At 40.6% G+C, this 26316-nt stretch overlaps 2 protein-coding genes across 5 annotated transcripts; one reads left to right on the top strand and one right to left on the bottom strand.

Annotated features, from left to right (window-relative positions):
- Positions 1–48: 48 nt before the first annotated feature.
- DRG1 (developmentally regulated GTP binding protein 1) lies at positions 49–4711 on the top strand. The gene is given in 10 exon segments (XM_010720265.3): positions 49–153; positions 155–188; positions 584–759; positions 1150–1191; positions 1193–1220; positions 1719–1888; positions 2521–2651; positions 2862–3029; positions 3986–4108; positions 4589–4711. Coding segments are annotated over 10 exon segments (1062 nt in total). The 5' UTR covers positions 49–63; the 3' UTR covers positions 4689–4711.
- Positions 4712–5747: 1036 nt separating this feature from the next.
- Positions 5748–26128, bottom strand: EIF4ENIF1 (eukaryotic translation initiation factor 4E nuclear import factor 1). Of its 4 annotated transcripts, none has more exons than XM_010720262.3 (18): positions 25984–26128; positions 22344–22417; positions 21422–21549; positions 20568–20863; positions 19784–19985; positions 18018–18193; positions 16720–16855; positions 16240–16419; positions 14096–14325; positions 13199–13270; positions 12147–12330; positions 11384–11463; positions 10884–11023; positions 10632–10716; positions 9598–9730; positions 8555–8899; positions 8189–8353; positions 5748–7625 (listed from the first exon to the last, which is right to left on the bottom strand). In XM_010720262.3, exons 1-18 carry the CDS (start codon positions 26101–26103, stop codon positions 7399–7401), a joined length of 2973 nt encoding a protein of 990 aa, XP_010718564.1. In that variant the 5' UTR covers positions 26104–26128; the 3' UTR covers positions 5748–7398. The 4 variants fall into 4 exon arrangements, with proteins under 4 accessions (XP_010718564.1, XP_010718566.1, XP_010718565.1 ...); XM_010720264.3 differs by having other exon boundaries at positions 8555–8836; XM_010720263.3 differs by having other exon boundaries at positions 13199–13267.
- Positions 26129–26316: the final 188 nt, after the last annotated feature.

Genomic DNA, 26316 nt, shown 5'->3' with positions numbered 1-26316 from the left:
CAGGGCGCGGGGGAGCCTTGAGGGGCCGTCCGCGGCTGAGGCCTCGGTCCCGCGCTGTTGCAGATGGCCCGCACGCAGAAGAACAAGGCCACGGCGCATCACCTGGGGCTGCTGAAGGCGCGACTGGCCAAGCTGCGCCGGGAGCTCATCACACCCCAAGGGAGGCGGCGGCGGCGGCCCGGGGGAAGGTGCGTCGGCCGGGCCGCGTTGTGCCTGTAGCTGGGGGTTGTGGCCCCGCGCGGGGCATTGAGGTGAATCTGAAGAGTAAATAAAAGAGCTTTCTGCGTTTCGGCGGGTATAACGGTGCGTTTGCAGATCTCGAGGGGTTTGCGCAAAGCGGACGCCTGTCTCTGTATGTAAAGGTGTGTCTGGGGGAAGCTGCGGTGCTCAGGGCAGCTGGCTGAGGTGCGGTGGTGAAGGTGGATTGTGAAAGCTGGGTCCTGCTCTTAGCCTGGCAGGAAAGCTTTCCCGTCTTTCACTCGGGCAGTATTAAAACTAACGGTGGGATTGCTCTGCAGAGCCGTAGGCGATGAGGAGATGGCCAGCTTTAGGTGCTTTTTCAATTTTTGTTACTTATTTCCAGGTTTTGATGTTGCAAAGACGGGTGATGCCCGCATTGGGTTTGTGGGTTTTCCATCAGTGGGAAAATCTACTTTGCTCAGTAATCTTGCTGGTGTCTACTCTGAAGTGGCAGCATATGAGTTCACTACACTGACTACTGTGCCTGGAGTCATTAGATACAAAGGAGCGAAGATACAGGTGAGATCTTCTGATGTCTGTGAAGATAAGACTGTATTCATAGATGTAATGGTATCAGGGCAGAATAGCCTCGTTTGATGTTAGCAGGTTAGAATTTGTCTGTAAAAGTGCTTGAGAGTACATTGGAAATGTTTCTATGAGGTCTTAATTTTATTCTGCTTTTTTCCTGGAGAAAAGTTCCAGTGGTGGTTCTCATACTCTGAAATGATCTGTTCCAGCCTACAAATAGGGATAACGCTGTATGTAAGAATTTAAGTGGAAAGCATTTTGCTGTTTGTCCTGTTAAGATTTGCAGTGAAGTCAGCAGCATGAGAAGAAAGGTAAAAGTAGAATCTATCTTAAAAATAAACATTTTCTTCTCATAAGTTCCTTTCCTTTCCTGAACAATAGCTACTTGATCTGCCAGGAATTATTGAAGGTGCCAAGGATGGTAAAAGGCAGAGGACGGCAAGTCATTGCAGGTGAGTTTATTGGAGCTTGGAGACAGCATCCAATACTGGTTCAGTTAGTGTGCCTTACGAGAATGAAGGACTGAGTTGCTGTTTCTGACAGATTTATGAAGCTGGATTGTATGCTGGAATTCAGTTGCTCAGTATGAAGCTGTAGCCATTGTCTTTTTGCTTTGTTTCAGTTAAACTCAGCAAACATGAAGTCATATGTTGACAGTGCCTTGAAAGTCTGCTACCAATTTTAAAGGCAGATGAGAATCCTTATTAAACAAAGATGCTGCTTTGTCATCTTCATGTAGCTTATTGTCATCCTTGTGTGTCTGAATGTAGATAAAAAGGAAGGTTTTTCCAGCATCTTTGATTCTTGCACTGTGCAAGAAATCTTACACCAAATTTAAAAAACCACAATGACCTGGATTTTATATTCTCAGTCCACTGAGTTGTCTTTTGTGCTGCTTCATCTTGGTGTGTGAGCATACTTTTTTGAGGGTTAACTTTTTTGATTCTTAGTTGCTCGAACCTGTAATCTGATTCTGATTGTTCTGGATGTGCTGAAACCCCTCGGTCATAAGAAAATCATTGAGAATGAACTGGAGGGATTTGGAATACGTCTGAATAGCAAGCCCCCCAATATCGGCTTTAAGAAAAAGGATAAAGGAGGCATTAATCTTACAGCCACAGTAAGTTGGAACTTTTCTTTAAGCAAAAAGTGCTTGAAAACGCTCTTCTGGAGAAGAGATGAAGAAAGCTCAGCATTCTAGGCCTTGCAGCCTTGACAGCTCTTTATTTTCCAGCTAACTGAATCTTTAAAAGCATAGAAGCAGCCATAGGTGTAAGAAGTCAGAACTCTGCTGTGGGATTCAGGTACCTTACTCTTAGTTGGCTGAGTTTGGAATTAGTATTCAGGCAAGTTTCTTTCGAAATGTCTGTCTGCAGCCATTTGGTGGCATTGATGCTAATAAGGCTGCTATGGTTTAAATCTCTTTTTCTTCTGTCCTAAGACTAACTATGGCAAAATAGTTTGGAAGCATCCCTGGAGGCATTCAAGGCCAGGCTGGATGTGGCTCTGGGCAGCCTGGTCTGGTGGTTGGCGACCCTGCACATAGCAGGGGATTGAAACTACATGATCGTTGTGGTCCTTTTCAACCCAGGCCATCCTATGATTCTATGATTCTGTAACTGAAAATCAGTCAAGTCCAATAACTTACAATGCAGCTGTTATTTCTAGTAACCTATATGCTAAGTGCTATTAATTGTAAGACTGAATATGATGGTAAAGTTTTCCGTTTGTTAACCCTGTCTGTACGTTCAGTGTCCTCAGAGTGAGCTGGATGCTGAAACAGTGAAGAGCATCTTAGCAGAGTACAAAATTCACAATGCTGATGTCACACTGCGCAGCGATGCCACTGCTGATGACCTCATTGATGTTGTTGAAGGAAACAGGTACTGTTGAGACCCTGCATTTGGTATACTAACAGTTTATGTTCCAAAGAAAATAATTGCTTATGGATCTTCTTTCTGCAGAAGCTAAGCTAGCAACAACTGGTGTTTAGCACCTTACTGTCCTTTTCAAAAATGGTGCTTTTTGTTTCCAGTGATGGCAGTAGTGTATTGCTGCCAGGCTGCTGTAGCACTGTGTCCTTCTCTTTGCAGGGTTTACATCCCATGCATTTACGTCCTAAATAAAATCGACCAGATTTCCATTGAGGAACTAGATATTATTTACAAAGTACCCCATTGTGTACCAATATCTGCCCATCATCGCTGGAACTTCGATGATCTGCTGGAGAAAATTTGGGACTACTTGAAGCTAGTACGAATGTGAGTCCTAATTGCTGCACTCTGAAAGGCTGAGATTGAATAACATCTTAAGAACGGGTGAAAGATGATCATTCTAATATGCTTTTCCACTAACTTAGAGCTCTAGCTTTCAAATGATTCTTTTGTCATTGAAATGTGCTTAATCTGCAAGTCAGAGCTCATGCTGCCCTATGCTGTTGTGTGATTGAGTTTCCTATCAGTCACATGTGCTGCACTTTGAACTTCTTGTGTAGGGATTAAATGAAGATCTCTGAAACTCCCAGATATGTTTTAAAAATCATGAAAAAATGGACTTCATGTCAAATTTGATGCAAAGTTGTTAACATGTGAGGAATTCCTCTTTTCCTGAGTGACCATGAGCTGTCTCTTAGCAGACCTGAATTGAGTTAATCTAGCATTTTGGACATTTTTACTATAAATTATTACAGGTTTACCTCATTGTTAATGCATCTCTTCAGGTGAATTTGTGAATGGATCGATTACTGCTCATAATACAGTAATTGTAATCTTCTGAGTATATCCATCTTCTTGTGACAATATGGAAAAAAGATATTGTAAAAAGGAATTTAATATGCCAGGTGTCTGGGCTATAGACAGTAAGCTTTTTTCCTAATATACATTGAGCTGTTTGCCAAAAATAAACCCCAAAGCCACAAATTACAACCATCAAACTGTAGCTACCCTTTCAACTACCCAGGTTTTGTCACCTTCTAAGCAACAATGGAAAATTCACCAGTGATAAACCTTGTGCAGTTAGGAGGGAGAACCTGCTAACAGGCATTGGCTACTCAGATGCATTTTCAGCTTACAAACACCAGCATACAGTATGTCTGTTGTCACCATTAGCTCGGTGAACTCTGCACAAGCAGCTGGTACAGCAGTGCCCATAACCTATGAAATTTCATGGAGATTTGCAAGAGGAGGTTTTGGCATTGACCGACTGCTCTGTGTTACAGCTACACCAAACCTAAAGGGCAGCTCCCAGACTACACCTCTCCTGTAGTGCTGCCTTACTGCAAGACAACAGTGGAGGACTTCTGTATGAAGATCCACAAAAATCTTATTAAGGACTTCAAATAGTAAGTATTTTGTGAAGGAATGATTGCTGGCAAATAGAAAGTAAGTAGCCTGATTCTGTGTTCTTCAATTTGTTTATAAGTCAGAAATAAAAACAGAATTTAATTTGGAATGTAGAAAGCAATAGATCTCCCTACAACTAAATCTAACACATAAGTTGTTATATTTGATATTTCTCTGCTCTTTCCTGGACAAATTTCCTCTCTGGTGAAAATACTTTTATTTAGACTGGAAAGTAGCAGTAGATGCAGTGTTGTGGGCTGCTGTCCTATATACCCAAGCATTTTGGATGACTTCATACTTTGTTTTGATCTGCTTGTCTCTGGTTCACATAAACCACTCATCCAGGTACTTATAGGAGAACAAAAATAGCTCTTAGCATTGCTTTCTGTATTAGTGATGGGACAGAAATAACTGCTGTTAGGCTCTGCAGATTACACTTCTAAGTCTCCTTAATTTGATTTTTCTCCCCACTCTTTCAGTGCACTGGTCTGGGGTTCTTCTGTTAAACACAACCCCCAGAAAGTGGGCAAGGACCACACTCTTGAAGATGAGGATGTCATTCAGATTGTGAAGAAATAAAACTGCTCTCCCACGCTTTGTCACTGTGCCCGACTTTTCATTTTGCAAATGACAAAGAACAAACCACTTCTATTAAACACAGAGAAAAGGATATTGCTCTTTGTGGTAGTAACTTAGCGCATGGGAAAAAAATGTTTCTGAGGAGCCTGATTGCGGTGTTCCATTCTAGCAGAGCTGGGAGATGAAAAACTTTTAAGTACTTTTCATAATGGCAAAAGCAGCTTTTGCCTGTGATGACTTCAAATTGGAGGAGTTCACACAGCTGAAATTACTCTGCTCTAATTTAGAACAAACCAAGAAGCAGAGGCTGGAGAACTGTATCAAGGACAGAAAATATGAGCTTTTGCTGCCTTTATCTCAGATGTTCTTGATGGAATGCTTCAAGGCTATTAATAGTCCTGCAGTAGTGGAGAAGATGCTGGGTTCTGATCTTGAGTAGTCACTTTTTCAATTGTTTCTATCAGTGGAAGTAAGCTAGATGCCTGTACTTTGTTAGTGACTGGAAGCTTTTAAGTTTTCTTAAAAGAATTTCCTGCTTATTTGACTTCGCCAAACTTAATTGTACAAGGAAAGTTGGCAGCTCTTAAAGCAGTACTTTTGTTTCACAATAGAAGTGAATAAAGCTAAGCTTTTTGTTTCAGTTAGAGCTCTATCACAGTTGCAGCAATCGCTCCTACAAAAATGGAAGTAGGGATGCTGAAGTGTAGAAAAAAACTGTTCTCACACAAAAGGTTGCTACTAAGCTTTGAGTGTGGTTTAGTTCAAGGACTTAAGTTTTCCTCAAGAAGTACATGACTGGAAGGCAGTACAGCAGAGGGTAGATGAGAAGCTATTATGAACAGAGGCTCATCCACCCTTCCTCTAGGTGCTGCTTAGTGGCAGAGCAGGGTTCAGCAGCTGCTGCATGTGCATCTCTAGAGCTGATAACACGTCCTGAAACAAAACCAGATCTATCATCCCTATGGAAGAACGTGGAAGCTGAAACTTCCTGGGGATTCAGCTCAAATCATGGTTCTAATGCTAAACCACCCATACCCAAATGAGTTCCACAGCAGTTGATACAGACAGCTGGTAGAATCAACTTTATTTACAGAATGTTACTGGGAAAGTGTCAAGTTAAAAAAGTATGAAAACAATCTTACAAGGACAAGCTGGTGATTGCATGTTTTACAGAGATTGTTTTATGAACAACCACTAGAAATATGGGTGACCCCCAACAGATTCCATATCTAATATCAGCTTGCTATTTCTATACAACATTGTCTCTGCTAGACTGAAACAAACCCACCACAGCATGCTGACAATTGTTCTATTAGTCAAGTGATTTTTTTTTTTTGTCCTTTCTGCTGCTGGTTTTGCATTCAGTGAGACTTATGAAAGAGCAAGTCTGTGAGAATTCTGGTTCTGCTTTCACTTTTTTTTTTAAAAAGCACATTGGCCTAAGCTAGATAGAAGACATGACAGCAGTACTAGACTTAACACAAGTGAGAAAGTGAAGTGAAGAACCATGCAGTAAAGGATGGAAAAAACACTGAACTGTTCAGGAAAGTGAAACAGGCTTAAAAGGAACATAGTATTTTAAAACCAAATATACACAGTAAGATCACAAAACTACCCCCTCCTCCCCCTTTCAAACCGCAGAACAAGACTCCAAAAGCAAGTTTCACAGTAATTGCATCAGTAGATGCACACCAGACTTAGGACAGTTCTTGGGACTCCCTTCTGTGCATAGAAGGGAAGGCAGCATAGAACATACCACACCTATGACTGAGGAGTTGAAGGGTGAGGATTTAAAGGCTCCATTTTGATGACCTTCAGTAACTTGTTTGAAAGATTAAAACAAGGAAAATACTGCAGCTAAACAAGGACCAGCACCAGCCCTCTTGGAAGAACTATGACCAGTAGGTACCAACAGTCTTTGCTTATGACAGATGAAGATTTGGCTTAATATCACTGTACCTCAATGCCATCTGAAGACTAGACAATTCTCTCATTTGATGGCAGGAGTCACACACACACACAAGGAATTGGACTTCTGACAGCAAGGTGTGGGCTTTTTCACTTTGATGCTAACTACACTGAGTGCACAGTACTTGACAGATGTGTTTGAGGGAGACCTACAGGAGATGAGCAGCAAGAAAAGGCAAAGCAACTTTATCCTGTTCACTCACACTTAGGATATGCAACTTTAATCTTTAAACTCCCACATGTACAATGGAGAAAGATCCAAACCATAGGCACAACTAAAGCTTAACTGTCATCAGCTACTCTTATGTACAGCTGTATAGATTCAAAAAAGCTATTCTATGTGTATATATACAAAAGATTGTTTATACACAAGTCTGTACACAAGGTTCTATACATTTAGTTCTCTGCAGGAGGAATTTATAGCTGCTACCCCTACACTAGAGAATATCAGCACTTCATTCACATATCTTACAAAACCAAAAAATAGACACTTCCAGGATTAAACTGGCTTTGTCTTGCATCTAAATTTCTTCAGGCTTCACTATTTGAGCCATAATGGATCCCTTAGTCTTGATGCAGACATGAGACCAGAACAGGTGCCATGTGCTTTAGTCTCTCAAAAGAAATCTTGCACAGAGTGCTAAAAATAAAAGCCCCAAAAAACAAACAGAGGTGAAGTCCTGACTATGGACATTTTTATCCAGTCTAAAGAATCACAAGTGTCCCACCCAGTGGTCACTGTTCACTGCCGATATTCCAGTTCATCTACACTGATGACTTTGGATGGCATAGAAGGGAGAGGCTGCTGCAAGACATCTGAACCAAACCACTTTGCAAGGCCAATGGGAGAGCCACTTCTCTGGCTGGGACGATGGTCAAGCTGCGTGTGCCCATGAGATAATCCAGTCCGAGACGACACATTCTGAGGGGTTGTTTGCACACCAGCAGTTGATCCCTGTGCTCCAGTGCCTGTGAAATGTAAAGCTATTTGAAGTGGAGTAGTGAATTTGCCCAACAGTGCAATTTCCTCTAGAGGAACTGATACCTCACACAAGCATTTTGCACGTAAGCCAAATGTGACTTTTACGTTCTATTAGTCCTGGGAAATCAAGACCCCCTTGCTCATTTTCTTGTCAGTACTCCCACAAACCACCTGACACTACCAGTTCTGGACACAGTATCGTGTAGTTTTTCATTAGAAAAAAAAGCAGAGAACATCTTATTGGAAGTAGATGGGTGGCCTTTCTCACCCAGAAAGGAAGGAAAGACTGCACACATGCTGCAAGACACAGATCCATCAATAGCAACACATCTTGAAGCTGAATGCTTCACTTGGATTTTCTTCTGGTATGAGAACCTATTGTGGCAAAAGCTACTCTGGCAGTTTAGATATTCATAATCACTATTCTTGTGTAGATATCAAAGTAACTTCCTGTTATTTCTATATACTAAAGCTAGCCAACAAGTATACTAACGGGAACACACTGCCAGCGTTTGAAAACCTTACACTCCTCTTGCATGTTTTAGCTTACCTGATCTTTGTAGTTGCTGTTGCATCATTGCTAACTGCAAAGGTGTCCCAGAGCGTGGATTTAAGATGTGGTGGCTGGCTGTTGGTAATGGATAAAAAGGTTGGCCAAGGATGGGAGCAGATATTCCTTGCAAGTGAGACAGGTCCACTCCAGGAGGAAGCATACCTGTTGAACAGCAAAATTTCACCCAAAAGGTAGGAGGACCTTGAAGCAAAACTAACATTTTATTATAGATAGGCTAGAAGTTGCTACCTGGATTTTAAGAGTTTTAATGTAATAAACATTGCCAGTACTAAGTACCAATTTATTCCCAATGCAAATGATTGCATATTCATGAGAGGGCTTAAGGGACAAAGTATGATTTACCTGCTTGCAGTAAAGGAAGATGTTGTGGATGAACCCCCTGCGACAGCATTCTCTGGACCAATCCTGGATGCAGTTGATGAGCAGGTCGCACAATTGGAACATGGGGAACAAGGGGTACTTGATGAACAGGACGGAGGAAAGGGCCTCCTGGTACTGGGGAGGCCATCGTGGGAGTCTTTCTACCAGCTGATTTAGGCCTGTAGTCTTGCTCTTTGGTACAACGATTTGCTTGAGTAAGAGGTGTGGAACATGCAGAGCGCTGCAGTGCAGGTAGTTTGGTACCTAAGGTGGGCAAAGTTTCTTGATCTGCATTCTCCACAGAACTAGACAGTAGATTATCTGTAGCTAGAATTGAATACAACTATTATAATCCACAGCTAGAGATTGCATCTAATGAAAATTAAAGGTGATGACTATTAGATTGCTACATTCCAGGACTAACTGAACTTTACCCATATATCTATATTCAATAGGAAACTTCTGGCTTTCCTGAATAGCTGTAAGCTACCTCTCTGTTGTTGATGGTAGTGAAATACAATGTAACAGCAACTAGAAATTAGTCTTACTGGGTCAATCTGTATTAAGCATTTCTTCTTAACAGCCACTGTTAAGAATGTGACAAAACACTTCCTTAACCAGCTACATTTGGGAGAGGTTAATCAGTCTCAGCTTTAGTTGTTCAGTTAAGATGTTGCAGGAGGGCTTTAAGTTGCTTGTATTCAATTGCTGGTATTGTACGCAATTATTGTTGTTAATATGCTTATTCATCCAAAAAGCTGTAAATAAGCAGTTTTTGTCCAGGCTTTCTGTGGTCAGTACCATTTACAAACAAGAATATAGATGTAAATCTAAAACTGCTGGAAGAATGCACTCAAGTGTACATCTCCTTCATAGCTCTCTAACCCTTCTTATAGATCCATTTTTTACAACTGCCTGCACGCCATAAATCAGAAGTATCTTAAGTCAGTCTGGACACATGAGCTGCAGCTCTTCAACTCTTTCAAGTCTCATTCATGTGTGTTAGTTTAAAGCCATTACAATACCTTCATTTGGCCTCTGATTTTCATCTTTACCATCACTGACTTTCAGTTTCCCAGAAACTGGCTCCTCTTTGCTCTTTTCCTTACTCTCATACATCTTGCGAATCACTGAGGTAGGTGTGAAGGAAGGAGACAGCTGCAGAAAACAGTAGAAAGCAGTTAGTGCTTATTACCAAGGCTGCACTACCTTAGTTGTGGGTGGACATCAATTCTAGAATACCCTTTCGATTTGGAGCTCTGTTTAATCAGCTGCTTAATTCACCAATTACTTTGGCTCACTATATTTTATCCCTTTATTTTGTAATTCAAGTACTTCTCTATTTTTTGTCAAAGTTTTTATCTTTGTTTCTCACAGCGCTCGTTGAAACCTTACTTGTGTTAACTCATGGATGACAAATCTAGGGAAAACCACTGCCTTAGCTGTACTTCTCCCCATTTGGAGTTATGTAACACTTGTTACACATTTTAAAAGTTCTTGCAACTGTTTAGCAGCTGATGCCTTATACTGGCCCTAAACTGCAAGTACTTGACTGATTAATTGGAAAGCTTAGTCCAAAGCAACATACTTCTGAAGATGGGGAGGCAGCAGTCAGGTTTGAGGCTTTAGTTTTTTTTGAAAGATACCATTTCAGCTTTCATTTAGATGTGTCATTTCATACCTATACTGCAGACTAGTGTTTTCTATAGTGCCCAGCAACTTTCAACCTTTATCGTTTGGAAGCCTGGGCATCAAAATATGAAGGCCTAGTTTTTCCATATATTTATCTTGCTTTTGTTTGAGAAGTCTGGGTCAAGGAAACATTGATGGGGCTTCTTCAGTTCTTGGTAGAACACTAATCAGAAAAGGCTGTTTTTCAAAGTGAAGACAATCAGTTAAGCATCACGTACAATTAATTCTTGCACTGGCATTATAATATTACTCTTGTGATTCAATCAACTTCTCTTTACACTCTTCTGCTGACTATGGTTGCCATGATCTTGTTACTGCAGCTACCTTTACAGCTCTTTCTACAGTCATGACGTACTGAGGTACTGACCATGCTAGTAATGGATGCTGTAGGGGCTGGAGAAGATGTATTCCCTCTGTGTCCTGGTGCAGGTGATTTAGTCACTCGCTGTTGTCTGTTGAAGAACAGGAAGTTAGAGGTAGTTCTACTCATGGCTCAGAATGAAAGTCAAGCTTGCCAATAAACAATACAAGCCTGAGTCACACTAGTACCAGTATCTTCTGAAAGAAAATATTCAAGTGAAAAACAACTGCCTTTTATGTTTTGCAGTCAGATACCTACCTGTTTCTATAGCCATCTCTGTTTTTGTCCATTTGTGGTTTTCCAAAGCCATGCTGATAGAAGTTTGCTGCCTGTATGGCTAAGTCATGGGGTAATGCTAGTCCCTCTAATGCAGCTTGTTGTATTTCCAGGGGACTCATCTGAAATGGAGTTGTAATGGAAAAGAAAACACCACAAATCAGAGGTCTTTTTAAAAAGAAATAATACTAAAGGCTTATTGCTATGTCTTCAGAAAGCATCTGCCCACTAACAGCCCTCTATTTTACTGAGGGACAACAGATGCTTAAAAGCTCTTAATAGCCTAAGATAAGTCTAATTACAATGAGGTTTTGAGATGGTACTAAATTAGACTCCACATTCTCATACTTGGAATTAACTAGAACAAGCACATATTACATGTTTACTCAAACTTGTTTCCACAAGTTTTTTCTGGACTCCAAAATAAGGATAAAGATTATTAAGCAAATTTAACATATAAGCAAAAAGCACTTAAGTCTAACCTGTGCAGCAACTGGGCTCATGGGCTTCCTCACACCTGGAAATGGATCACCAAGCAATTGCTGAGAACCTTGTCCAAAACCTAATGAAAAACATTCAACAGTTGCATCTAAAGCACTATCAGACTTCCCCCCCCCACTATATGATATATACCCTTAAGTAAACCATTTGTACCTGAATTAAAGATTCCCTATCAAGATACTCAGCTTCCCATTTAGTCTGTTCCCAAGCAAAAGATAACCTCCTTCCTGAACCCACTCCTCTTCCTTTTTATTGCTGAGCATTATGTGGCACAGAGCAACTCTTTGGTTAATTCAGGTTATCTGCCTAGCTGTGCCCCTCAGTCTAATCACTGGGGCTGCAGAATGTGAAACAGTCAAGGCCTCAACACTGTGCAAGTACTGCTTAGCAGTAGCTACAGCAGTGCTCTATCAGCTTGTTACATATCTAGAGCCTAGCACTGTGCCAGCTGCTATAAAGAGAATAAACTCTTTCCCAGATGAAAATTAGTTTCTTATGTAGTAGATAGACCACATTTCAATGCACCAGAATTTACTGGGTTCCAGCTGATGTAGACTTCTAGATTTTTGTGATTAAGCAGAGACCAAGGATGACATCTTGTTTGCCTCCTGACTGCATACACTGTCCTATCACTGCCTACCAATGTCACCAAGTTTACTGTTCTATGAAGTGTTCTTTAAAAGAAAGAACACTTTTTTCATTCAAAAAAATCCAGAAGAAACACCATTTTGCAGCAAGTCATACCGATAGGTGAAGATATTCTATGGCGCAGGTAATCTGCAGAAGCAGCTCGAGTTGGAAACACAGGTGGGATAGGGGGAGAGGGTGCCCTCTGTCCCAGTAAAGAAGCTCCAGGTTCCAAACCACTTATCAGGCCACTTAAGACATTTGATGAAGCAGGTCTGGTAATGGGTGGACCAAGAAGTTCCTATGAATACGTAACAGAAGAATGTTCAGAATACAAGATCAATTTACACAGAAGAGTTCATTTTACTAGACTACAGGCTGTGCTATTTTTAGCAAGTGAGAACAGAAGGCTGACTTGTGCAACTAGACACCAAATCTGGTAGAATTAGACACTTAGCCAGGTTTCACAGATGTGGCTCTGGAACTAACATCTCCTATTTACTTCCATAGAAACTACAATAGATACAAAATGTACAGTCACACTGATAAAGCAAATTCCCAGCTATAAAACACTTTTTTTTTCCCAAGAGTCACCACCATCAGCTGTGCATTTCTGCCAGCCACTAATAAGAGCCTGCATGCCATGCTCATAAAAACCTGCACCAGTGAAGGTGACCACTGTCACCACTGCTGAAACGCACCACTCACCACCTCACTGTGCTGACATCCCCTGCTTCGTCTCCAAAAACATTCAACAAGCATCAATGAATGTAGGAGAGATCTGGCACCCATTGATGTGTAGAGGAATTCCATTCCACACCCTTACTTTGCACAAATTTCCATGTCAGATGCCATTTCACACTGCCCTTCTGCTGCCATCTATCCCACAGCAGCAAAACATAACAATATTGGCAGGTTTAACCTTCACTGCCATCTCACCAACATCTGCCTTTGATATGCAGGCAAAAACATAAAATAGAAGGTCTTACTTTCAAATTATAATCATAGGATATGCATCATAAGAAATTCACAGTTCAGTTGTAGACAGCTTCCTTTACAGGGAGAATAGTCTGACCCCTTAGAACTACCTTAAAGCCTTACTTCCAAATATCATTTTGTGTTTCCTTTTTCCTAGTAGGGAAAAAATCTAAACAGCTTATAGGAAATACCTGCAGAATATTTTTTGATAGAGGCTGGCCTGGTATCTCTGGAGGTGACATTAAATGACTCTCAAGGCTCTGCTAAGAAAATGAAAACACTTTAAGCTACACATAAATATGACAAGCACTGTATTCATTAAGACACAATCCACATTCCTGTCTCAGTAACGTTAACAGTTTTGTCTGTTGTGAGGACTACAGTTTAGTCATCAGCCAAAGAAAATCCCACAGAAGTTAAAGGCTGAGCAGGCTCACTGATATTCCTTAAGACAACACTTAGTGTTAGACTGCATGCAAATAGTTCAATAAACTCAAAGTACAACACTGACCCCTGAATTTAGATAACTGTGCAAACTGGAAGAAATGCTAGGACAAGTGGGCAACTGAAGCAATGCAGAAATAAGGAGCCTGGTACAGCAACAAATACAAGCTTCAGCTAAGGTTAATGACAACTAATTGACATATTTGATAGATGTCTTTGAATAGCAGTACCGAAGCACTCACTCATCTCTTTCATGTCTTCTATAAGGAGCAGGCTGAGGGTGTGCTATGCATGGCCAATGCCTTTTTTTTTTTTTTTAAAACAGAGAAGTTTGCTTTTAATAAAAACATTGACAAGTTATAAGTTCAAGTATAGGAACTAAGCAGTGTCCTCTATCATAAAAGCCAACAGAAACCTAATTGCTTTGGCTGGAGAAAATGAACAGCACATCTGTTTTATTATTGCTTTCTTCTGCCTTCAAGCAACAAAATGGTAAATGAAAGCCACTATTTAATGTCATGCCACCGGATTCAACCAAGCCCCACACATTATCAGAAGTGTAATGTGAGGGGTTTTCAATTTGTATCCTGTATCTTCACACAGATCCATTAACAGTTCACTAGAGACAGCTGTGTGTTACTTACATTGACTTTGGGCTGTGAAGGTAGAGTCCCACTTGCCTTCATGCTACTGACTAGTTTGTTAAATGCAGTCATATCCCCATCTTTCTTGATCTGTCTGGAGCCAGCTATGTTCAACGACTCCTCCATTTGCTCTGCCATAAACGGAGTAGCAATTTTCCCCTCCTGATCCACTTTTAGGCCTTTAAGCCCAGCTTCAACTTCTTCCACTGAGAGTACAACTCCTGAATGCGCTGAGAAATACAGAAGAAATAGTGGTGAACCACAGCGCCCTTTTTAAAAGCAAGCTCCATTCTTGTGCAAGAGTTGAATACAAACTGTTTGAAAACAGGGTAAAGACTTGTTTTCTGATATCTGCACCAGCTGCTAAACAGCATCTTACCTGTGCTTAGACAGACATCTTCATACTCACACTGGAGGTATCACCATGCACAAATAAGAGCCTGTTAAGTTTTCATTACCTTTAACTTACCGTGTGAGACAAGCCATTACTTCATTTGCCAAAATATGAAGATTTCATTTATTTTTAATAGAGAATATTGACATGAAAAGACTGAGTTTAACTCAGAAAATTCTATTTCTTTTACTTCAGATTGTCTTACAGCCACAGCGTAAGGAGTGTCAAGCTGCCTGAAGCTATCATAGGTACAGAGGATACATACCTGGAGAAACCTTGATGCTTTGGACAATCAGTTGCACACTTAGTTGGGTGTGCATTAAGTTTGAAGTAGGCTTTTTTGCCCAAAAATTAAGAGCCATTACAGAAAGATTTCACTGGCGTAATCAGAATAAGGTACAAGTGTTAATAAGCAGTACTTGCATTTGTATGCATGCATATATGCAAACTGATAACAAGGCTAGACAAGCATTATGGACCAGTTTGTTTGTCCCAAGGTATGATACCTTAACAGAAAAGAGAAAGGCACATGCTATGGATTGCTGAAGCAAGCACTGACCCAAAGAAACAAGATTTTTTGAAAATCTGGGCAAGAAGGTGAGACGAAGCAATGATTCAGACATGCAGAATGAAACATGAGGGAAAAGCATGATGTTGGTGGAGAGGAATTGGACTGGAAACTCCGTAGTACTTGTAAGTTATGAGAATACATAACAAGTCAGAATATGAATGGAAGCTTCCCCCCAGTTCTTTGTTCCTTCATTGCTGTTTTGTGAGGATCAAAGTTTAGAAATGGTTTAGTAGGAAATTCAGACCAAGCAGAACATTGAAAAGACTTGCAGTTCTATTTAAGTCAAATTAAGAAAATGTTTTCCACATGTTAGTCAGACAGTTCCTGCTCCCGAACTGGATGCTTAAGAATATTTGCAGTTCTTGGATGATTTCATACCCAGTTGATTCACACAGATTGTGGAACAGCATTACATTTTGTTCAGTCCATTTCACAAGGCAATACATGCTGCTTGCCAAATGGAAAATAATTTGGAACAAGGCTAAGATTTAAAAAAGAATACACGTATTTTTGTACCACCATGCGTGCTATGGTGCCAAACATGCAAATGCATAACTGAAAAGTGCCCTTTAACATCAAGTTTAAGTCAGCCCTGAACTCATTTGAAAACAGAATTCACTTTTGCTGGCATCTGCTAACAGCAAACAGATCACTGTGACTCAAGTACTAGCAACAGTCTTGAGAGATTTGATTTTAGTATTTAACAATTTGAAGAAACACTAATATCTTCCAGCAATCATTCATCTTTTTAGATCACAGCACTTAATGGATCGATGTGATCCACTAAAGATCCTGGCAAGAATTAAAACAAGTTTTCGGTAAACCAGAGTTCAGATACCACAGTTTCTGAACTGACATTACCAGTCTCAAGCATGACAAGCTTAAATAAAGGCCAGAGAAAGCATGAATCTCAGCTCAAGACTTGCATCATCCTAAGTTATGATCGTTACAGGCCAGTAAATGGTCTGAGAGTTGATGTCATCCTGTGATCAGGATGAAAAGAATTAGTGAAGACACTAACATAACTAAGACTTGCTGAGTATTTTGTGATCTACAGTGCCAGTAACCCTGTAGTGCTTCCTACTTCTGGACTTGGTAGTTGACGTATCCAGAACACCAAGCCTCTTGGTCTGAGATACTGCACAATGAGAACTCCACAATATCTGAAGAGGCACTTACTGCTCTCTCTAAGCTTTTCCTTGTTGGCTGAAAGACTTGAGAGAAGAGGTTTTAAGTCCACTTTGGCTTTCTGTAGCATTTCTAGGATGTCCACTTTGTTTTCAGAGTGGTCTTCCAATGGAATGGGAGCAAAGTAGTTTCCAGAGTTCTGGCCAGGGGAGAGAATGGCTTGCTCTAGACCTGAAACAGCAAAACCAGGAGCACTGCCACATCAGTTTACCAACCCAATGTCTCAAGATGAACATACACTGGTAACCAAGTTCAACAGGTCACTGAGAAGTTACGCCTCACACCCTCTGCCCAAGGTCAGCTGAAAAGTCATTATGAGAATGACAAGAACACTTATAAAAACAGAACTTATAGCTGCTTACATTAAGAACTTCCAAAAGAACATCAGGTGCTTGAACTGCGGGAGATTCTCATTAAACAAGTAGGAGGGAATACAAAAGAAAGAGACCATGCATTGTTCTGCAGTCTTACCTGCTAGTCTCTCCAGTTCCTCATGGGGTGTAGATCTCAAGCTGCTTGACCGACTTCCAGAACGACTGGGATTAGAAAACCACCTGCTAAACCTGCTGGCAGACACTGAACCTTCCCCTAGCACATCTTCTATCATCTAGATTATGAGAAAAAAAAAAACACAAAACACCAGAAGCTTATGAGCAGAAAGATCTTTGAGAAGCTTTACTGTACAACCAAGATTATTCTGTTATAGATAACTAGATGGGGACCCTGGCGTTTAGAAATTTTGAAATGCTTTTTCCTTCAAAATATAATAGCATTTGTATAACCAGTGTTGGCAAAAAAAATCCATTACATCTTTCATTTATACCAAAAATTTGTTCAGATTTAAATAAGAACTGAAACAGTATCACCTAAATACCGCACCTATGACATTTCAAAGTGGATGCACGAGAAAAGCAGCAGAAGCATTCTCTAAAAGAGATAAAGCAAGTTATAATATAATAGTAATTCTGGCCAGATATGGGCCAGTCTTGGTTCCTATCACAGCACATAAGCAGTACTTTGATTAACTGAGTTTCCTGCAGCCATGACTCACTTCAGCTCCAAGGACAGAGCCTTGGATGATGTGCAAGGACAACTCCTCAGCCTTGGAGTATTCCACAACAAGTGGGACAGATGGCCAGTAGCCAAGGGCTACCTGCTTGCACTTCACATCCTGAACTACTCTGTGACTAAGAGGGTTCCACTCTTCAGATCAATTGAGTCTAGCAGCCAGATCCTTCTCCCTTCACCCTGACTTCACTGAACAGGACTTTGTTGAATTGATCAATCAAAAGCACTCCCATTCATAGTGACTGTTTACTCCTTTGCTACATGAATTTTCAACAGCAGAGCATTGTAAAACTTAAACTAAAGCTTCTTATATCTTGCAAGAGAGTCCAATTAAAAGTTCGCTCAATGGGTATAGGTGAAGTCTCATCATAGAACATTTCAGACCAAAGGAATAACAGCTTTCTTCCACCAGAGAAGTTCACTGAAACAAGTGGTGCTCAATACTACTTACAACAACAACAACCAACAAAGTGATTTTGAGTCTTTCTTCCTTCTTTGCATTATTACAAACAAACTTTCTTTAGAGATAAAGAGATAACATTCAGAAGTAGCATCCTAGCACACCAAAATTCAAGTTCTGAAAGGCTGTCTTAGACTTGCACATCACATTAAGCAACTTTAAAAGCAAGAAACTGTAACTGGACATTGTAGCAATCTGTAGTTTCTCTTATGAGTACACTCAGCTTAAAGGAAAAGCTCACCGAAGCCAGGCCAGGAACACTTTTATCCAAGTTAAAAAACTCATTGAAGTCAAACTCCCCTGGAGCTGGTTCTTGTAAGACAGCTTCCCTGGGAACTTCTTGATCTGCTGGAGTTTCATTGGCAAGGACAGTTTGCACTTCGTCTTCTTCTGCCACTCCACCATTGCATTCTATCCCTTAAGAAGAAAATCAAATAGCTGCTGAGTCACTAGACTTAAGTATTTCCTAAGGAAACAGCACCTAACAGGCAATACGTTCACCCAGTCATTACAAGCATAGGTCCAAAGTAGTTTAGCCACCTACGTGATACTCTGTCCCCGGTTATACATCAACTGAGTTGTTTAACCCGGAGAAAAGAAGCCCAAGGGGGAACCTCATTGCTTATGACAACTTCCTAAGGGGAATCCAAGGGATGTGTCAGTCTCTTCTCCCTGGTAACTTACGATAGGATAAGCAGAGCAGCACAAAGCTGTGCTGTAGAGCTTCAGACTGGACATCAAAAAATCCTTTACAGTAAGGCTGGTTAAACACAAACAGGATTCCCAGAGAAATGGCTGATGCCTGTCAGCATTCAAACAGCATTTAGGTAATGCTGTCAGGAACATGCTTTAACATTAGGTTAGCCCTGAAGTGGTCAGGCAGTTGGACTGGATCTTTGAAGCTCCCTTCCAACAGAAGTAATCTATACTTCTGCAGTCTGCCACAACAGAAACCAAGACTTGCTACATCTTCAGTAAAGGAATTCTAGTCTGTAATTATGGCTATCTGCTTCAAAACATGAAAATGAGACTTGCCATTGAAACAGTAATTAACTGCATCCTAATCAACCCAGGAAAGTACACAGAGCAGAGATGAGATGTACTGTTACATCAAGCAGACAAGTAGATATAGTTATTCCAGTATGTTAACAGCTGCTGTTCTTCCATGAAGAATCCTTTGGAAGCTTTTGCTTTCTTCCTAGAAATTCCAGACTAGGCTCCCTGAAAGCTGGTACTTGATACAAGCATTCTTAATATTGTTAAGAATGTATGTAAGTAATGGAAATATTACTCCTATTCCCCACAGCAAGGGAAGTATACACATAGAGGCTTACTAAGCTTGCAAGAAAGCTGTAACTTAATACAAACCTAATGTAGTTGAAACTGTATATTCACGAAGTATAGTACAGCTTAATTCTGAAGAGTACAGGTTTATTTTGCCCAGCTGTAAAATTGTTAGCATTAAGCAGCCATCTTCCTTGCCTCAGTCAAGTTTGTACGACAGCTTTTGCTAGGGTAGTGGTAGAGTTGTGATGTCCAACAACCACAGAGTTCAGATTTAGTCTCCAAATTCAATTTAAATTTATGTTGCTGTATGCAGCTGTACAGCTGTGTGTCCAACTCAGTATTTCTAATGCATGCATTACCATAGGAAAAAGAACATTTGAAGTTTCTCAAAGCATAGTTAGCTTAGTTTAAACCAATTCTTTAATCACTAGGACACAGCAGTTGACAAAATCAGCAGCCTCCGAATTCCCCAAACCAGTCCATATCCATAAAAGTTTCTTCTAGACCCTCAGTTCTGCCTTTCAGGCTGCAAATGCCTAATAAGTGATACAATATTACTCCCCAGCTAATAAGCCTTCTGCTTCAGCATAACCTAAAGCTATGCAGGACAGAGGCTGGTAAGCTGCATTACCCCAACACTTGCCTGTATCTGTAATGGAATCATTTCTACATCCAGCAACACGTAACAGACAAAAAAGCCTTTGTCAAATATACCATTACCTTCTTTCAGTGAGGCTGTGCGCCGTCTTGTACGTTTTCTCCCCTTGTGATCTTCCTCTAGAATTTTATCATCAAAGCCTGTGAGCTCAATCGTTTCAGACTGACTTGTAGGACCAGCAGAGAACCACTCAGGTTCCTCTTCTGTGTACGAGTCATTCCTTCTCCGCTCCCCAAAGACACGTTTGCTATCACCAAATTCCCTCTGAAGTGGGATGTTAAAAATACTAAGTTAACCACTGAATGTAGTTTCATAGTATTCCTCCCTGACCTCCAAAGCACATGACACTATTTCCCACCCATCATCTTGTTTTTCTTTTTCTTTTTTAAAGCACATTCAGCTTGTTTATTCAATTTTAAACTTTACAGCTGAATTTCTGCTTCAACAAAATGAAGGCTATTGGTCTGCAAGGGCCTGTATAAACTCAATTCTGTTTGGTGAGAGGAAGGTATTTTGTATTGTTTAAAGCAAATATGTTGAAGCATAAAAGCTTCCACCTGCTGACAACAGCTAGGTCAAGAACTATTAACTCTCAGACTTAGTATCTTGCTATTGCATTTATCACAGGAGATGTTTGTAGGATACATAGAACTGGCTGTATCCCAGTTCTTCTAGAAAAGGATTGACACCTGAAGCTCCGAGCGCTCATCCATTAGATCATAAAGATTCTCTTTAAGAACAAGCCCACTTGTGTGGAGCACTAAAATGCAGTTAGCTTGTTCCTGTTACTTTTAATGCAGACTGCCCCAAACCATATTAATATCTAAGCAGGAAAAAAGAACAAACCCTGAAGCGTTTATCTTTGTAGTCCCTCTCACGATCTCTGTCTCTTGCATCTCTAGAATCACGTATATCTTTTTCACCACCCCTGTGGTCTTTATCAAAGTTACGTGAAGAGATAATTCTTCCACTGCCAATCCTACGTCCACCAATGACACGGACACCATCATTCTCTTTTTCTAATGGGCTGCCTGCTCGACGTGAGCTAACAGCTGCAGTTACATGACAGCCACCTCCAAAGCTTCGTCTCTGTGGACTTAAGACAACATCCAAGTCATCTTCTTTCACTCGCTCTCTCGGATCTACAAATCAAAGACCACAAAGTATTTAGTTGAATGTAACAGTAAGCACAAGCTAGTTATCCATAAGATAGCCTTCTATACCACAGCCTTGCTGCTATCCTAGAGCTTTTTGAAGGATAACATCCATAATTTATTTCTGTGAGACTAACCTAGCCACGCACCACAAAAAAATGAAAATTAAAATTCACAGCTGGATATTAAGGAATCATTATTCTGTCACCCAGAAAGTCCCTGCTCTCATCTAGACCTCCTAAGTACATACCCAATCTTGAAGCATAGAAAACTACCCTCTGTAACCACATAATTAATATATGAGATAATTAATATATATAAGATATACTCTTCTACATTGAAAAAATAGTAGGTGATAACAGACTGCTAAGTTCCATAGAGTTACCTGCATACCAGAAACAAGTTATACCTGGAATCACCAATGTCTCCTTGATACTTATTTTAATCAATTTTCACATATTTTTATCATTCGTGTCGTCCCAAAGGAAAGGTTTTGCCAGCAGCTAATGTTTAACTTTGATTCCTGTACTGTCAGAACACACTCACCTACTATCCTACGCATAAGAGAAGTCCGATCTGAATCCAAATCTTTTTTAAAGCTTTCCACTGGTGAAGTCCTCCCTGAACTCGGATATAAAGATGCATGCCACTTCTCTGGATCCCAGACACCATCACTATGAAAACAAAGAAACAAAGTTGCAGGATTGCTTTCTACTTCTAGTCTAGTAAAGAAATCATAACACTGCTGCTGAAAATTAGAACTCATTAGCCATCTGTACAAATGACACCCACCTCCCACCTAACTTCTCAATCTTTCACTTACTATACCTCATGACATTCCAGATCCTTTCCACAAACGTAAGTATATCATATGTGCTCAGACTGTAGAACGTTATCCCACTAGGTATCAGGGAAGTTTGCCTGACACAGTGATAAAAATAACTCAAGTGGATCAAGTGTCTCAGTTCTCAGGCATTCTGAAAACTCTCTCAATCTCATACTTGTCCAAAAAAATAATCTGGTATTGGAGATCTTGCTGTTTAGCAAACTTCTCAGCACAAGCCAGGAATCCTCTCCCCTTCATTTTAAAATGAGGTGCTCTGTTAACGTGGGAGAGTAATCCATTAAGCAAGTCAGCCTGTTGCAACATGACCTCGGCAGTGCTGTACACCCACCTGTACCCTTGGTACCATTTTAAATAAATCAAACAGCACAAAAATCATGCTGAAGCATAGTTTTTGCATGTCTATGAGATTTGTACAGTGCAAAGTTATTTTCTGATGGATCTTATATTTTCCAAGTATAAATTTCCCAACTAGAGCATTCAGTCTCTTCTACTAGATTAAGACTTCTGAAAATACTTCAGTATGCTTGCAGCAAAATAAGAGAAACCTTCTAGCTAAGAACTACTTGATACTTCTGCTTTGGAAACAGATGCATGTAGTTTTTTGTATGATCAACAAAATACCTGTCATATTTTTCAGAGAGACAAGAAGGTCTTTGCTTAGAGTAGGGACGCTCTTTAATATCCAGCAGTTCCTCCTAGAAAAAAAGCAAGCAGTTTTAATTCTCACCCAGAAAAGATTTAAGTGACTCAAATATCCATTCCAGACCACCTATTCAATTTAGCCGATTCATCTGACAAGCCATGTTTCCCAATGTGTTAGTTCATTTCCTGTTAAATAAGACAGTGAAAAGTTGAAACTAGTTTATTTTTCAGTTCTTGCACCAGTAGCCTTTGAGCAAACTCTCCATTAATCAAACTACACAGCTCATCTCCCATTACCTCTGTCTACTATGCTGGAGACAATGTAACACTGAGCATCAAGAAAGAGTCTCACCTGTAACACTGATACACTGCAGAGTAACACACAGCATCATGATCAACACAGCAAATTTTAGAGTGTGATTCAGGCGCCAAGAGAGTATTTCACTGAGCTAACTTAGAATTCAGACAACATTTATGTGAGTCAGTATAGGACCTCCAGAAACCAAAGGTTTCCAAACAAATTCACACAGTTTGAATGATCCTGAAAGCTGGTTTCTAAAAATAATCTGGAACTAAATCATACAGATTTATATGACAAATCAGCATGACTTCTAGCGTATAATAAAGTAGTAGCAGCAGTGCTTAGCAAGTAAATTCATATTTCTTCTCATATCTACTCCACTGTAGACGACAAGAACAAAAGAATAAGTTTTACTCATGAACATTAACCTCAAACCCACACTGACATGAAGTACTAAGCCTTACTAGGTCAGGTTGGACTTCGTTAACACTTAAGGCTGTCTACACCAGCCACGTTTACTCATCCATTTCCCTGTACAATTTACAAGCACAACAGATATACTGACATTGGAGCCAGCAAGTTTTCAAGATGGAATGAAAATTGCTGCGTTCAATGCTATGTAAGATTCAGTTTGTAAAAATAAAAGCATTACATAACATCAATTACTAAAGCAGATCTGGAAATTCCAGACAAGCTTGCCATTTCTGACCATCACCCATTACAAAACATCACCTATAGTTATTCTACCCAAGACAAATTGATGCCGATTGATATTTCAGTTTTACACTTCCTATCAGCTACCAAATACACTCTTGAGTTGACAGCTGTGCACCCTGACTAGCCAGCCATTTCAGGGAGATTGGCAATCTACCTTCTCACTGCAGCTTGCCACATTCAAAACACACTTATGCTGTGATCAGTGCTTTGAATCACAGAGTCACACATAGTAAAGATGCACATTTCTAACTGTTCATATATCTTCTGTAGATTGCCTTTCTTCAACCTGCCTCCCTTCTAACAGTAGACACCACATCAGCCATACTGAAGAAGGTTCTGTCATCCATGAGTAAAGCATTTACACAACAGTTTTCACATCATCATCCCCATGCATCTAAAATCAGATCAGTGGCTGCATTAATAAGCTATGCCTAGGATCTTAAGTGTTAAGTTTTATCCAGATTCCATAAAATGTACTTCCTGAGCATAATCCTGTACTAGTACTCAGCAAAATGAGTTTTTCCCCAGTGCTATCTGACAACCTGGACAGCAAATATTTAAACAGAAAGAGGCTGGACTCTCTGCCCACAGTCTCCCAAAATAAACTTTGATCTATGAGAAACATCAATGCTGTAATACTATCATAGTCTGATGTAGGAATGAGGACTATTAACAACACTGTCCAATACCAGACTTGGAAATTCACTGTTTTGTTGGCCACGAGAGGGAGTTCATAGACTTCAAAGATATTTCATTGCAACTTTTCTACTGAAGTGAAGAGCATTTCATTTATGAGCTGCACACCCTGGAGCAACAGCTTCTAAAGCACTGCAAGACACAGCCTGGAATACACAACGTTTTATCTTAAGAGTAGACTGATGCCAGCACTTCCAGAGCACAGCTTATTTTGTTCCTTTGTTCATTTTTTCCCTTAATTCACACAACAGTGCTTGTAAGGAGAGAAGAAAAAGGTATTTTTAGCTGTTACTGAACACTTATATTCAAGTAGTTCACAAGGACTCATCACATGAATCAGCTGTTGTCCCACTGTAAAATAATCTATATTATTAGAGGAGCTCTCTCCCTACTTTGAATCAGCAGTACATGCCCTGAAGCAGTCTCCTTCCCACCTCTAAATAGTATTAAACTGATCATGTGAAAACCACTCATGGTGTCAGTGACATCAAACAAAACAGTTATCCAAAAGAAAAATAACAGTATTGTGCAAGATGTTTTAAAACAATCAAGGAGGAGAAATCAGACTCTTTGGAAACCAACAGATAATAGACTGGTGCCTTCTGACACTAATTCTGTCACTTTATTCTGATCAGAACTACAGGCAACAATAATACTGGATATACAGCTACACTGGTTTATTCATACACTAAGCACCAGCACCATCTGAGCACAGACCAGAAAAGCAGTCAATTTGCAGTTGCATTCAGTTTCTCTTTCTAGGAGAAGCTGAGCAATACCAAGCAAGGACAGGCACAGATTTTCTAACAGGCAGTTTAAAGATAACTCCTCTACTTCAGGAATAATTCAATATCCAGTTCCAAATAATACTACCCTCTGCATCTTCCGTTAACACGTGCATCTCATCTAAGAAAAGGGAGGGAAAAAGAGAGCCATACTATTCCCACATCAGTTTTGCCACTGAGACACCAAGCTGCTTGGCTTCTTTCTAGTGTCTAGTCAAAATAAGGCAGCCCTGCTATCTCAGCAAGGCAGAGTCTCCCTGATAACTTTTCTCCTTTTAAAAAAATACACAATCTCTAAGAATAAAACAGTTCTGCATTTGTCAAGTAAGATAACACAATCAGCAGCAGTAGCATGCTGTCTCACTCTGTTCCACGCTTTGAGCCATTTGTTGTAAAACAAGTTAATAGATTTCTACACAAAGCAGTGACCACCTGTTCCCACAGCTTTCAGCAACAGGAAAAAAAAACAACTGCCATTAAAAGTTTTCTAAAAGCATGTTTCAGCAGTGATACCAAAAGCCCAAACAAAATTTGAACGTTAAGCCCCACAGCATATTAGCTCCATATTGAAAAGATCTTTATTTGTAAGTTAGTTAATTAAATACACTGAGTATACGAACAATGGCTATCACAGCTAAATGTGAGCACCTGCTTTCACACTGAGCACTAGTTAGAATCACATGTGGACGTGCTTCTAAAACCTCACTATGAGCAACTGCAAGTAAGATTACAAAAGGCATCTTAAAGACACAGACTGAAGCTGGGATTACATCTGGTGGGCTGTATGTTATAAAGAAATTGGCCAATTTAAAGTAACTGCTGAAAAGAGAACTATGAAGCACAAATGCTGAGAAAAGCGAGAAGAGCAGCATGCTTCAGCCTCTCCAACACACACTCCAAAGTGCTCAGGTATTACAATAAAGCAGTGAGAACGAAATGTCTGTTGAGGACAGGGCTGTGCAGCTACATCACATCTAATGCGTGCCCTGCATCCTCCACTAAGTCCTGACCCACACAGAGGCTGCTCACAACCGTGCTCTGCTCCCACGGGCTCTCCCTCCTTCGTTACCTCTGTGGCCAACAGCTCCGCGCACAACTTCCACAGGCAGAAAGCACTTACTTTTGTATAGCGATGGGGGTATTTCGTCGCAGTTCTGTTCAATTCCAGAAAAGCATCACCATTCTCAGCTTCTGTTATGCCTCCTCTTTTATCCATGGCTACGTCAAAGCTTTTAACCATGGACCTAGCGAAAAACAAACGAGACACTTGATTCGGGGACGCGCATCGCCGCGTCAGGAGCGATTCGCTCCGGGCCGGAGCAAACCCCGCACCCAGCCAAGCAGACAGATACCGCGCAGCACAACGGCACAGGGCTCTCGGCTCTCCGCTCCCCTCGCTCCAGCTGAGCGGCTCCCCGCCCGGCCCAGCCCCCGCAGCGCCCGGCTCCGGAGC

The sequence above is a fragment of the Meleagris gallopavo genome, chromosome 17, assembly GCF_000146605.3.
Source record: "Meleagris gallopavo isolate NT-WF06-2002-E0010 breed Aviagen turkey brand Nicholas breeding stock chromosome 17, Turkey_5.1, whole genome shotgun sequence".
Taxonomy (NCBI): domain Eukaryota; kingdom Metazoa; phylum Chordata; class Aves; order Galliformes; family Phasianidae; genus Meleagris; species Meleagris gallopavo.
Note: the sequence above shows the minus strand (reverse complement) of the source record. Positions and strands in the feature narration are given on the sequence as shown.

Coding starts and splice junctions, on each gene's coding strand:
- EIF4ENIF1 (XM_010720262.3), bottom strand. CDS start 26,103: ATGGTTAAAAGCTTTGACGTAGCCATGGATAAAAGAGGAGGCATAACA. Junction 21,550..22,343: donor CTCTCTGAAAAATATGACAG/GTATTTTGTTGA, acceptor TTGTTTTCATAG/TGATGGTGTCTGGGATCCAG. Junction 11,464..12,146: donor TAGAATATCTTCACCTATCG/GTATGACTTGCT, acceptor GTTTTTCATTAG/GTTTTGGACAAGGTTCTCAG.